This window comes from Lissotriton vulgaris, chromosome 1_1 (assembly GCF_964263255.1).
Source record: "Lissotriton vulgaris chromosome 1_1, aLisVul1.2, whole genome shotgun sequence".
In the NCBI taxonomy this organism is placed as follows: domain Eukaryota; kingdom Metazoa; phylum Chordata; class Amphibia; order Caudata; family Salamandridae; genus Lissotriton; species Lissotriton vulgaris.
In genome coordinates, this window is record NC_141685.1 from 546,418,541 (window position 1) to 546,432,347 (window position 13,807).

General features: G+C 47.4%; 1 protein-coding gene across 2 annotated transcripts in view; it reads right to left on the minus strand.

Moving 5' to 3' along the window:
- Positions 1-10,556: 10,556 nt before the first annotated feature.
- Positions 10,557-13,807, minus strand: part of BRDT (bromodomain testis associated) — a 2,469,968-nt gene continuing 2,466,717 nt past the window's right edge. For both annotated transcript variants that reach the window (XM_086953938.1, XM_086953937.1), the window contains one exon: positions 10,557-11,955. In XM_086953938.1, the coding sequence (XP_086810064.1) occupies positions 11,887-11,955 (69 nt within the window). In that variant the 3' untranslated portion in view covers positions 10,557-11,886. The remainder of the gene's footprint in view (positions 11,956-13,807) is intronic.

Here is a 13,807-nt window from a genome sequence, read left to right on the forward strand (position 1 = left end):
GCCCTGTGACCCCCTCTGCCAGGAGCGACACCGAGTGGCGGCGGGCCTGGCGCGCACTGCCCCTCTCCCCCCCCCCCCCCCCCCCCCCGGAGCCTCAACACCCTTCTGGCCCCCGGTGCGCGGCGGATATCTTAGGCGACATCCACTACGCCTGCTGCCGCGCCTGGGCACCCACCTTCGGGCCATCTAACGGCATTGTCTCAGGCACCGGCACAGACTGCACACCAGGCCTTGTCTTGCGGCCTACTAATCCGAGACCGGGGAGGGCCGCCTGCACTCTAACACAGCCACGGAACTCTGCTCACTGTTCCCCGCGCCTCTAGGAGACCACACAGCACACACCCAACGGGTCCTCTCACGCTGGCCCTCTGCTGAGCCCACCTGGAACGGGGGCCCTTCCGGCCTATTGCACCATAGACGGGCCCTCCTCATCTTCCCAGCTGGGAACACCTGCACCATCCTTACTGGGTCACCTTGGCCCATCCCGACACTCGCAGGTCAGCTCCCCAATTGCACACAGCTCACCCCCCTTGTGGGCAATACCGGGCTGAGCCGGCACCTGGCAAGGACTGGAGTGCCCACACGACCATTTCTCCTGCATTCCAGACCCCTGAGAAGCGCGTGGCACTTGCGACGCTCACCTGCCTAGTTCCCCGAAACCTGCAGTGCGCACAGATTGCTGGCTCTTTAGCGCCCACCACCCACCGATTTCAGCCCGCCCTTCGGCTGTCCTTGCCCTACGTCCTGGCTTCCTCCTCGGCCGCGATATCGCGGACTCCTCGGCGCGAAATGGGCCGCACCGACGCTAGGCAGTCCAAAATCCCCTTTGAATCCAAAAAAGCGTCCAAAACGCCATCGGAGGGGGTGGACAGCCCTACCGCCTCAGCACCCCAGGAAGAAGACTGGAAAACACTCCTATTAGGCATGAGACAGAGCCTTTCCACAATTGATGCCAAAATAGACACCATCAATTCGCGCATGGATGGCGTTGTTGCGAAACTTGAGCACCATGACACTCGTATCAAAGAGACGGAGGAAAGGATATCCGTGCTTGAGGATGGCGCTACTTCCACTGCCAGGCAGGTCACGCAGATGGATAGACTACTAAAAATAATAGCGGACAAGAACGAGGATTTGAGAAGCGAGGTCCCGACGCAACAACATCCGCGTCCTTGGCCTTGCAGAATCCACCAACACAGGAAAGATGGAGGTTTTCATTGAAAAACTTGTTGTGGAATTGTTTGGGAAAGAATCCTTCTCCTCGCACCTCATAGTGGAAAGGGCTCATAGATCTCTTGCTGCTCGCCCTCCCCCGGTTGCCCAACCACGGCCCATCGTCGCCCGCTTCCTCAATTACAGAGACAGAGATACGGTGCTGCGCCGGGCGAGGGAGATAGGAACAGTTTCTTATGGCAACACAACTCTCTCCTTCTTCCCTGACTTCACTCCTTCAGTCCAAGAAGCCAGGCGTAAATTTGCTGTGGTGAAGAAGAAACTCCAATCCCAAGATATCCCATATGCCATGCTGTATCCAGCCAAACTGAAAGTTTCGCACCAAGGCATACAACATTTTTTTCAGAATCCGCAGCAGGTGGAAGACTTCCTTAAGCACCACAAAAAAGAAAGCGCCAGGGATGAGACAGAGAAACGACGCTCCGGGTCGCAGTCCCCAATGTCTCAACAGGACTAATGAACTGAGATACCATCCTGATCAAGATGATGCCGCCTGCTGACTATAGCACGACCGGACTCTGCATTTCACGGTGAGGTATATGTACTGTCTTAAACCTCACTGGACTATGATTAGGAAAGTGCTCGGTCACCCACCTCCGTCCCGCATATGACAGCTAGGTCCCTACCTGGCGTCTAGTGGGTGAAGGTAAGGAGGTGAATGGCAGGTCTGGCGCCCCTGGGTCTCCGTCCCCAATGGGTGATCCCCTACAAACCTCTGTCTTATCTTTAGTTTTGGGGTTGTTAACATGTGGGAGGGGGGAGGGAGAACTAGATGCCCGGCCAGTTGGGGTTGCCGGTGTGGGTGGGGACACAATCCGCTTTCATAATGCTATCGCGCCAGCCACTCAGTTAGTGCATAGCGCGTCTCAAGCTGCAACAGTTTTGCATTACCGGCCTGTTGGGGTTGCCGGAGAAGTTGGGTACAATACCTGTTTTAGATCCGACAGCGTAGCCGCTGCGGATATTACTGGGAAAGGGAGGAATTCTGTGAAAGGTTTGCTATGCGAAAGTATTGGTATTGATACTGCTGTTTGTTTACTGCTGAACGCTACATACATGTGCCACATTTTCCTCTCACGATTGGGAAGGGAGACGTAAATGACTCGCAGCCAGCTCTGCAGTTCCAGCTTGTAGCATGGAATGTACGTGGGTTGAATAACCCTAGGAAGAAGCGACAGATCCTAGGGTATTTGGATAGACAGGGGGTGTCTGTTGCTATGTTACAGGAAACTCACTTGGTGCCAACTGCGTCCCCCTTATTTGCTTCCCGCTGGGCCTCATGCAGGGTGTTCTCGTCGTATTCAAACTACTCTAGGGGCGTCACGATTCTGGTCAAAAGAGGTATGGGATTCACCCCGTTTGGTACTGACATGGACTCCAATGGCAGATACTGCATGATTTGGGGGAAGTTATACTCACACACGGTCCTATTCGCCTGCTATTACGGCCCCAACACCGACGATCCGACTGCGCTCCTCACCATGTGGGGCAAGATACAAACCCTGGGCATATCCCATATAATTTTGGGGGGGGACTTTAACACTGCACTGAAACCTGATATGGACAGATCACACCCGCAAACTATCCATTATACACACACACAACGCACCTTACAGGGCATTGTGGAAGATCATTGTAGGAGAGTAGGGTCTGCAATCCTATGATCACCCAGATTTTTTGCTTTTGTTTCACTGGTTTACGACTTTCTCTGGCTGTGGGCCTGCCAATCAGACCCACAGCCTGGCTGTTCTCTTTCTAAATTACGACATGTACCCTAGGTGCATCTACCAATTGGTACTGGGCCACCTTATCAGACCCTGTAACTCAGGGCATAGGTGTACCCAGGGCTGCCAGGGGCTGCAGCAGGTATTATGCCACCCCTGGCTGGCCTCCTAAAGATGACACAACTGGCTGCATGACAGCTGGGGCAAAGTCGTGTAATCACCCTTTGCTGTAGGTGTAGTATACCTATACCTAACCCTAAAATGGACACACAGATTCCTATCAGTCACTCCTATGGCAGGCCTTGACAATCCTGAAGGCAGAGTGCTTGGAATCGTGTGAGGTGGTGCTCTGGCATGAGCTGAGCCTGTCTGCAGCTTGCGGAACCAAGTCCTAATAGCTGTTCCATGATATCGCATACCATATACTCTTAAGTGCATTATAATCCTCGCGGTTAAATGCTAACTTTGGTATTGCTTTATCAAAACATGTCGAGTAAGGTGTCATACGAATTGGAATACTAACCCCTCGCCAATTCTGGCGACGGGGTTAGCATTCCACCCTTCTAGAGGGACACGACATGTATGTAACTGTGAACCCCGGTTAAAGTTAACTGAAGCCTCAGCTCCACAAAATGGATGCTGCCACCACAGACACGAGTCTGACCTCCTGCTGCTGGGAGTCCTTCCAGCGAGGGAGGCCTGGACAAAGGGTTTCCTGTCCGGGGCGGTGCTAGCACCGTCCCAGACATGGTTTTGTGTATCCTGGGTAGGCAGGGCTTTTCAGGAAGGTGACTGCTGAGTGGCACCCCGGTGCTCACTACGCATAGGCCAGTCAGAACCAGTTCCAGGGGCACACCAGCCCCTGGCCTGGGGAAGTCCGGCAGGGGAGAGGGGTGTAACCACCCCCCTCCTGGTCCCACCCATAGGCAGGACCTAATCACCGGGTCAGCCCCCTTTTTTAGTATAAAGATAGGAGCGGGCCCCCTGTTCAAATTAGATCATCTTTGGAATCAAGATACCACTTTCTTCGAAAGGACTTCACGATTTCTTCTTCAAGATTCTCCCTTGTGGCTAAGGAGTAGTCACCCTGCACCCGCAGGCACCATCCTAAAGAACACTGCGGTCTGCTGCAAGTCCTTCATCACGAATCCGACGACCCAGCTCGACGAGACCCGGCTTCCCTGGCACCTCTGACCTCTACTCACCTCTACAGCCAAGCTGAGAACCGTGAGTGCGACGAGACCTCAAGGGACCGACGATCGCCAAGACTGCACGACATCTTTACTGCAAGCCCACCGTGTCCTCCACTGGTGAGTGCTTTGGGGTCCGAGAAGCCCCGACCCTGCGCAGCTCCAGCACCCAAGGTCAGCCTCCCTGCATCTCCACGATCGGCGTGGGGCCCTTCTGCTGTTTGCTGTGCACCGCGTTGTTTGGCTACTAGCCGGCTGGCTGGTGGCCTTCTGAACGACGCCCGACGACAACTCTTCTGCTGGTCTGGTTGCTCCAGGCTGGCCCTTGCTTCCTTCTTCAAGAGAGGCACCCCGGACCCTCCTGGTCCACTCCAGACGCCATTTTAGGTCCACCGCGTGGGCTTGAATTTGCCAAGGCTTTGTTGCCCAATCCTGGGTCCAGCGACGCCGACAGCTTCTATCTTCGTGGGACAGCTCGATCCTCCATCCTGGTCGCCGACAACGCCTCCTGGTCCGTGAGATCTTCGAGTCAAGCGTCACCCACTCACCTTGTCGAGGTGGCTACCATCCGGTGCCCTCCTGGTGCCCACTGACTACTGGCTAGTAGTCTCGAACTTGGTCCCCTCTGCTTTCAGGTGTCATCTATCTTCAAGATCCAGGCTTGGATCCAACTGAACTTTCTTCACTGGTCACCGGCCAGCATCTTTTCTTCCGGCTCCTGGTCCGTCTACGAGGATTCCCGACGTCTTTTCAGACCTATGCAGCTGCAGCCCCTGGGCTAGGTAACTTCGGCATTTCGGTGCCCCAGCATAGCCTCACTATCCAAGGGTCAGAATCTATCTTCGTTTTCTCCCTACCAGGTCGGGTTCGCCCGAGAACACTAACTTTCTATTTCCTAGCTACCATAGACTTTTGTCCGCATCTCGCGTGAGAGTGCACACACTGCACCCGAGTCCCCTAGGCCTCCTAGTCGTAATCTAACGATTCCCTAGTCAAGTCCTAGCGATTCCAAAAGCTATTAGTACTGTACTTACCTGCTAGGAATTTCACATTCCACTTTTAGAGTATATGGTTTTCCGTGCCCCTCGGGCATTTGTATATACTGTGCTAACTTAAGTATTTTTGTAAGAGTTTTGGGTTGTGCTTAGTACCCTGTCCTCATAAAGAGTACAGGGCTGTTGTGATCTTTAATAAATAACTGTTTATTTTCATAACACTTGTGTGGTGTCCTTTCACTGGGTATTCAAGGGGTATATGTGTGGTAAACAGCTGGCTTAACACGCCCTCTCGAGTCTTTAGCCTTAGACTGCTCGTATCCATGCTACTAGGATAGCTGGTCTATAAGGTTGACTTACAACCAATCATCAATAAGGGTTGCTGGACTGATACATAGTGGGCACTAGAATAGTGACCACTGCATATCAGGCCACCTTCTCACAATCATCACCTGACGGACACATGGAGGCACTCACACCCTTCTCTTAGACAGGGCACACATTTCTCCGCAATCCACTCCACCTGGGCGCGCATTGATTATGTCTTCATCTCCGCTGGTCTCACCCCATGGCTTGTCAAGGCCCAACACCTTGCCCGCACCTTCTCGGATCACTCACCAGTCCTTCTAGCCCTGTGCATTCCCCTAGACGTTTCTCCTTACCTGAATTGGCGCCTTAACCCCGCACACCTAACTGATTCAGCCTTTAAAGCAGACCTAGAGCAGGACATAACAGATTTCTTTGACCGCAATGTCAATTCAGTCTCCAGCCTCACTACTGTCTGGGAGGCATTTAAGGTAACCGTACGAGGATGGTGCATTTCCAAGGGGGGAGGGGTCCTCAAATCCCTACGCGGTGACTTGCGGAAACTAGAAGCAGAAATAGGCAAACTTGAGCGCGAAATATCTCTAGGGTCGGGGGGACACACAGTTAAAGCTCAGCTACGTGAAAAAATTAATGAATATTCTGAGGCTGCTGATAAAGAATGCAAATTCCTTGGGAAGCCCTTTACAGCACGTGTATACGGAGAAGGTGACAGACCGGGCAGAGCGCTCGCTTCTGCAGTTAGACCGCCTAGACACAATAATTATGTCACTACACTACTCGATAGTCATGATATACCCCAGAGGGATCTCCCGGGACAACTCAGGGTCCTTACGGATCATTACACTTTACACCTCCCACAGACGGGCACCGCTTGGCCTACCCACCTATCTTGACGACACCACAATAGCTTGGCTTGGCCCGAACCAACAGAAGTTTTTACACCTGGAATTAGAAGTAGATGAAATTAAAGACGCTATTATGTCCATGAAATCGGGCAAGGCCCCGGGCTCAGATGGCCTACCGATAGATTTTTATAAAACCTTTATACACCTACTGGCCCCGATTCTAAAAAGTGTGTACTATTCGGCCCTGGAGGAAGGCATTTTACCAACAAGTATGCGTGAAGCCCTGATTGCGTCCCTGTTAAAGCCGGGTAAACCCCCGGAGCACTGCGATTCGTACAGACCCCTTTCATTGCTAAATACTGACGTTAAAATACTAGCGAAGGTCTTGGCGACACGCCTGAACCTATTGATGGAGCGCTTGGTCCTGCTGGACCAAGCGGGCTTCGTCCCGAATCGTGCCACCTCCCACAACCTCCGCACCCTCCAGGCAGTGCTACAGGATATAGACCCCAGATGTGAGGCCGTCGCGGTTTTCCTTGACACCACAAAGGCTTTCGATTCCCTGGAGTGGGGCTACCTTCTGGCACTGCTGGAACGTATGGGCACCCCCTTTAGTTTCTTGGATTGGATCCGTCTACTATACCATAAACCACAAGCTGCAGTCCTCTTGAATGGAGCCCGCTCAGAACCTTTCGAGATACATAGGGGTACTCGGCAGGGATGCCCACTCTCCCCGGTCCTCTTTGCAATAGCAATTGAGCCACTTGCGGCCAAGCTCAGGCAGCACCACAATCACCGATCCCTCATCTACCCGGAACGGCAACTACTCATATCATTATACGCAGATGATATGACACTCTATATTCACAAGCCACAAGAAAACTTGAATCCTATCTTACGTGAGGTCACCAAATTTGGCGCCATCGCGGGAATACAGATAAACTGGGCAAAGTCGGCCCTGTTCCCCCTAACGGACAAGACCCTACGGTTCCCTCTTGACTACCCGCTACTATGGGAAAACGAAGAACTGAAATATTTGGGGATCAATATCACTAGGAATCGGGAAACCCTTATTTGAGCTAATTACGGCACTGTCCTTGATAAACTGATAGATAGCGTCACTAAGTGGATCCACCTCCCTTTGTCTATGGCAGGACGTATCTCCTTAATCAAGATGGTGGTACTCCCCAAGATGTTATACCTCTTTACTAATATACCATACAGCCCAGGAACACACTTCTTCCGGGCCCTTGATTCCCAAATGTCTAGACTTATATGGGGAGGGAAACAGGCCAGGGTCGGACTAAAAACTCTTATGCTCCCCTACCATCAGGGAGGATTTGACGTGCCAAATTTCCGCCTCTATTATGACTGTGCGCAGGGCCACTTTGCCGCGTACTGGCTTCACCCCCCTCCTTTTATGGCTCACCTAGCTGTGGAAGATGGATACATGAGACCCGAAAAACCATCAGGCTACCTCTATTCGGAAACCCGGGTAACAGACCGCGACCCCACAACAGTGGACTGCACTGTGCAAGCGTGGCGCAGGATATCGGCGCGTATGGGCATTGCCATGCTATACTCCCCTCGCATGGTATTGGCACAGGACCCTAGGCTAAGCATTACCCGCGAAGAAATAGGTCGCAAAATGCTCACTAAAGTGGCACTACATACTTGGGGGGATCTGTACATACAGGGCCGTTTCCGTACGGCTGCGCAATTCTTTGGAGCGCACACGCCCTCAGTCATGAACACATTCCTTTATACAAGATTACGACAGAATATTCGGGCGGTCACTCCTGACTTCCCGGATGAACCAGAAACCGTGGCCCCATTACATGCTCTCCTACACACTGACACTCCGACTCATGTAGTATCCATGTTGTACAAGCACGCGTATGCGGCCTCCAACCCTCCACCTCTTAGAGCTAGACGTGATTGGGATGAGGACCTCGATGCCCCTCTCTCGAACGATCAATGGGGGGAAAGCTGCTCACATACTAATGCAGTGACGGGTAATGCTCGCCTCCGTCTGGTACATTTTAAATTCTTGCTCCGACTTTACCATACACCCGCCAAATTATGCCGCTTAGGGCTACGAGCAGATGACAGTTGCCTTCGATGTAAAAGAGCAGGAGCTGACTTCATTCACCTTGCCTGGACGTGCAGGGCTGTAGCGTCATATTGGGTGGAGGTGTTTACAGCTATGTCTGCTATGGTAGGAGTGGCAATCGCACCTTGCTCCAAAATAGCCCTACTGGGGCAATCTCCTCCAGCGCTTAAGAAACATCGAAAAAATGTTGCGCTAGGATTCTTACTGGCAAAACGCCACTTGGCCTGCAGGTGGGGGCGAGGGCGTGCCCCCAAATTCAAGACTTGGCTATCGACTATGTCTACTTGGCAGGACCAACTCCACAATTATGCTGACCTACTGCCCCACAAAATGAGTCCCAAGGACCTATGGGGCCCCCTCACTGCTTACCTTCTCCGAACTCGAGAAGACGAAACAGATGAGCCGGACCCGCGTGTGGCACTGGTCCGAGCAGAGCTCACGGACACACCCGGGCGTGAGCCTGACCCTCGCTGAGTTGTCCCAATTCGACCTCCTTTTCCTCCCCCTCCCCCCCCCCCCCCCAGATTCCAGCATACCCACCTCTACACTGCAAGCATAAATGTTTACTCAGGGCCTGTCGGGGGGTTCGGGGCACCACCACAGTAGCAACTTCAAGAATGACTCCCGGTCAGTCCGCCTACACAGAACATCTAAGGACATGCAGTTCGCTCTCCCACCCCTCTCGGGGCTCCTACCTACAAGATCGTGCACAATGTAATACATGGCATGTACACAAGTAGCGCACTTTTCAGCTCGCAGATACGTTTACAGACTACATATATTCCATCCCCACAGCAGTTCAAATCAGCCATTAGGCGGCAGAGTACTCTCAATACGCTTCCAGTCTGTCCCAATGTGGGAGATACTCCTCCCTCTTGCTCTGCCCCGAAAATTCCTCTATATCACATACTATGTATGGTGGCCATAGTGGAGGAAGGGACTAGACACATTGGTTTTCCTCAGTTCTACTCTCAGGTTTTGAAGGGTGGGTGGGGGGGGGGGAACAAAAATAAGAGACCTCAACTGTTCAGTGTTTATTTTGAGATTCGCTTTTGGATTTACTCGCAAGATGACAAGTCATGTTACAGCTTTTTATTATTTTACAACGCGGCCGGCCCGGAAGGGTTGTAGGCGACATGCTGTGTTAACTACTTGCTCCTCTCCAAATTGTAAATGACAATTTTGACGTTACACGTAGTTGCTGCCAGCCTGCTATTTAAGGTTGTAGGCATAAATAAGCTGTGTATTAACCTTTTGCATCTAATAAAGGTCTTGAAGAAAAAAAAAAAAGAAAAAAAAAAAAGAAAAAAAAAAAAGATGGCTGCTGTGGATGCGTGTGCACCATGGCTATTTTTTAATAGATTTGTTCAAATATTACATATGCATTCAAAGATATCTGCCGTGGATGAACGCATATCCATGGCAGCCACCTTTGAATGCATATGTAATCTTCAATAATGGGTTTACTGTGGATGCATTTGTAATCCATGGAAGCTCTCGAACAAAACAAAAAAGGCAAATCCAATGGGCATCACTGCCAAGACTTACTGCTTTTCCAAAGCTTGTTGTATTAGTACACTACCTGACCTTGTATCTACAAATGTGTCATTTTTATATCCTCCAGGCTCCGAGGACCAAAGAAAAAGATGCATTGCATGCTCCAAAGCATGTATAGATGCCATTGTTCTCATTAATACTTTTATTTGACTTTGTGTGCTTTAAGATGTAATTGCATGACTTATATATGTTATCCTACAGGTTTGTTTTACATTTCAAATAAAGATATTTACGGACTTAAAACAAGTCACAGTGATTTAAACTCGTTCTGAAGGAATTTTACCATCAAACAAACCAGTAAAAAAAAGTGTAACACTGTGCTCATGTGTCTGATTGTAGACTAGCTCAGCTTAAGATTTTACGGAGTAAAAATGCAATTTTTAACCATCCACCTCCTGGCTAAGTTTTATTTCATTTAGACATTTGTTGTACCACACACAGATTCATAAAGATGGACCATGATAAATATGAAACGCCATCATTATAAAATCTGCTCTTTAACTAGGTCACTGTAAGAGTAAACACTTAAAGATCAATTCTTAAGTCAAAACAAATACTTGGGAGAACTACAAAAATATGTTACTGCATTTATTACAGTACAAGGTCTGTACATGTACATCTGTCTCATCAGTTATACAAAAAAAGAATTCAAAAGAAAATAATAAAAAGAAAAAAATGCTAATTGTTTGCCCGCTTACAACATTGGAGGTTTGTTGCGGTTAATGCGGAATAGCACAAATAAACAATTTTGCGTTTTTTAAACGTATTAATTTGGCAATAAAATAATTATGCTATTATAGCAAACACATATTTACCTTCCAGTTGCATTTCTCAACACAAATAGAAATATTAGCACGAAAAACACTTTGATATCAAGTGATTTACAGTATATGCGCAACACCATAACTAAGGTGTGCAGATCCGCCACATCAGGGACACAGTTATATGCATTACACCAGTAACTGGGCAATTTTCACCAACATTTAGAATTAACGACCTGTGCCGAATATAATTTGCCACTAACTGATCAGTATGAGTAAAAGATTTAAACCAATTAAAAAAGGCCTAGGCATTCGTTGTCAGTGAAAATATGAATGAAAAAGTTTCAGATTACAAGTGCAAAATTATTCAGTAAACAAGGGAATACATATAACCGGTCACCTAATGTTTTATACCGAAATTGTGATTTGCTCCTGCAAAAAAAACCTACATTTTCATATTCTTGCCCTAAATATTTTAATCTATAATTTAACACAACTGTTCAAAATCTAATTTCAAGATCCACGAGGCAGTAAAGCCATTCACCGATTCCTTCCCCTTCCAGTCAATACTGCAATAATGAGAAACTATTAGATATCAGGTTACGTAACAACACAAGTGATCTAAGCGATAGCGATTACATCGTATTTAAATAAATAAACGCAAAAAAACTGTACAAAATCTTACATAGAAAAAGCACTGTGCAGTATTTACAAAAGAACGATATTTATGACAATAGATGTTGTACACATTAAACGAGGAGCTACTAAAGATTCACCGGTTCGGAGTACTAATGCTGGTGTCAAACGAACATTCAGAAATATTCAAGTGTCCGTCTCCAAGACACATCATATTCTTTTTTTGTCCCCGCAGATTTAGATCGAGGAGGCGGGTATGTCCGTTATCACATACATACCAGTATCTTATGAACGCCAATTTACAGCTCCTTATATATTACTGAATAAGATGTCAATCCTGTTCATGCAGTTATCTTTATCCAATGACAGGCAGCATTTAAAGTGCACAAACATCGGGTGCCTTGCAATGAGGTTCATTTCACCGAATGAATATTTTGTTGCCGAACCACGCTATCTTCAGATTCTGATGTTTATTTCCAAAAGGTTGTAAGCAGTTCGCCTAAATTCACTTCAGATTTTCTTCAAATGTTGCCATAATTTCACTTTGGAAATACATATTAATGGTGCCTGCCATCTGTGGAAAAAATACAGCAACGTGAACAAGTATCTATTACATTACCCTGCAAAAACCAATCAGTAAGAAATCGGACAACAACCCTAATAGCATCAGGAAGTCTTCTGGCTCGCCCCTAATTTGAGGATTTATAGAGGAAATCTTCTCATTGAATAGAATAGGAACTGAAAATTCATCATGGTATGAGCAAAAGAATTACTATTTCAGCAACTCAGAGCACAATAAATGACAGTGTCATACTATCTTACCACCTAAGCATTATCTCACTACAAGAATATTGATTCAGAGCACTTTATGCTAATGTCATCCGGAAATGGCAGAACAAATTAATTCAGTGTTTCAGAGTCTGTGGGTCCTCCCAAGCTGATTTTTGGTAAGGCACCAAAGTCCAGACAATATTTAAAGATGCCTTTACATTCTGTATTTATCTGTCACATTTGATGTGCTTCAAAGAAAGAGGTCAAATGTCAGGCTATGTCTTCTGCTCCCGAGACTGGTGTTTAGGAACTCCTGTCACTTTGAAGTCGGAGAAAGAAAAGTAAAGTGAATTATGTGACAGTCCTGCTGTGTGGTACAGTAAGTGTGAAAGGATAGCTGGAGGGTTATTTGTTTAACACACAAAAACATTAATGTCTGTAAATGAACTGTACACACAGCAGTAATAGAAAAATGAAGCACATTTTTAATATATCTATGTGATGGAAACAAAGATTTCAGTAGGATCAGAACAAATAAAGACACTTTACCTGGTTATGCAAAAATGACAATATTCACTGGAACCCGATTTTCACAAATTATCGTTTGTGTGCAATATAGTTTTATTCATAAAACTGTATGTCTGTTCAAATTTACTGACCATTTTAATAGAAAATGTGCTATCTGCAAATTACAACGCACTACCACACGATAAAATAACAGTGAACTATTGTAAATGAATGCAATACAGCAAATAAGCTGAAGAAACCTTGAATGTTGTCATATTACTGAGCCTATGTTAGAAAATCTTCTTCAGGAGCAACGTAAATAGGAAATACATAAACAAGGCTCTGCTTGACTGTGCAGCAGAAACAATAAGCAGTGAACGTGCAGCGTGTGGCATCTTTTTTAAACAAGAAAGCGCTGAGGCCTACTTAGCATAAGCCAGTAAAATGCAATTTAACAGGTCGTATCAAAATCGTTTTAAAGTTAATAACATTAGATAAGTGTATGCATGTAAATTCAAATACAGATCCAAGATGCAAGATGCAAGATGCAAGATGCAAGCGCTGGGACGCCCCGTCACTGGGGTAGCCATGCGCTTTATAAGCATTTTTAACATTAACATTAACATTAACATATTATGTACATTACTATTAATGCACAGTTTTATAAATGCACAAAACTCTTATATCTCCAATACTGTGATACCATTTGCTAAATGCGAATCAACTTTTCTACTGGAGGTATGTCACAGAGGATGTTGGTCGGGATCGTTTTGACAAATTGCCCACCAGGGTGTGATTACCAAAGGCAAGTAACTTGTTCTTCTGATGAATACTTCTAACTGCACATTATCCAATATTGGGGTATCTTTCATAGATTCACATGCCTGAATCATTCCCCGTCGCCGAGGCTGGAGCCCTTGGTAAGAAATACAAAAGCAGTGCCTTTGTAAACAGTAGTAGGCTATAAGAAAAGCCCAAAGGTCTAAAACTTAGTAGCCTATCTACCTCATTATATGAAAAGAACTAAAACATAGTTCCAATCAATCAGCTACAAGCACCCTCTAGAACCTTCCCAGCAGAGGCAGTTCTCCTCAGATTTTCACCGCATGTCGTGTGGAAGGGATACTCCCTGCGTGCCTACTCAGTTT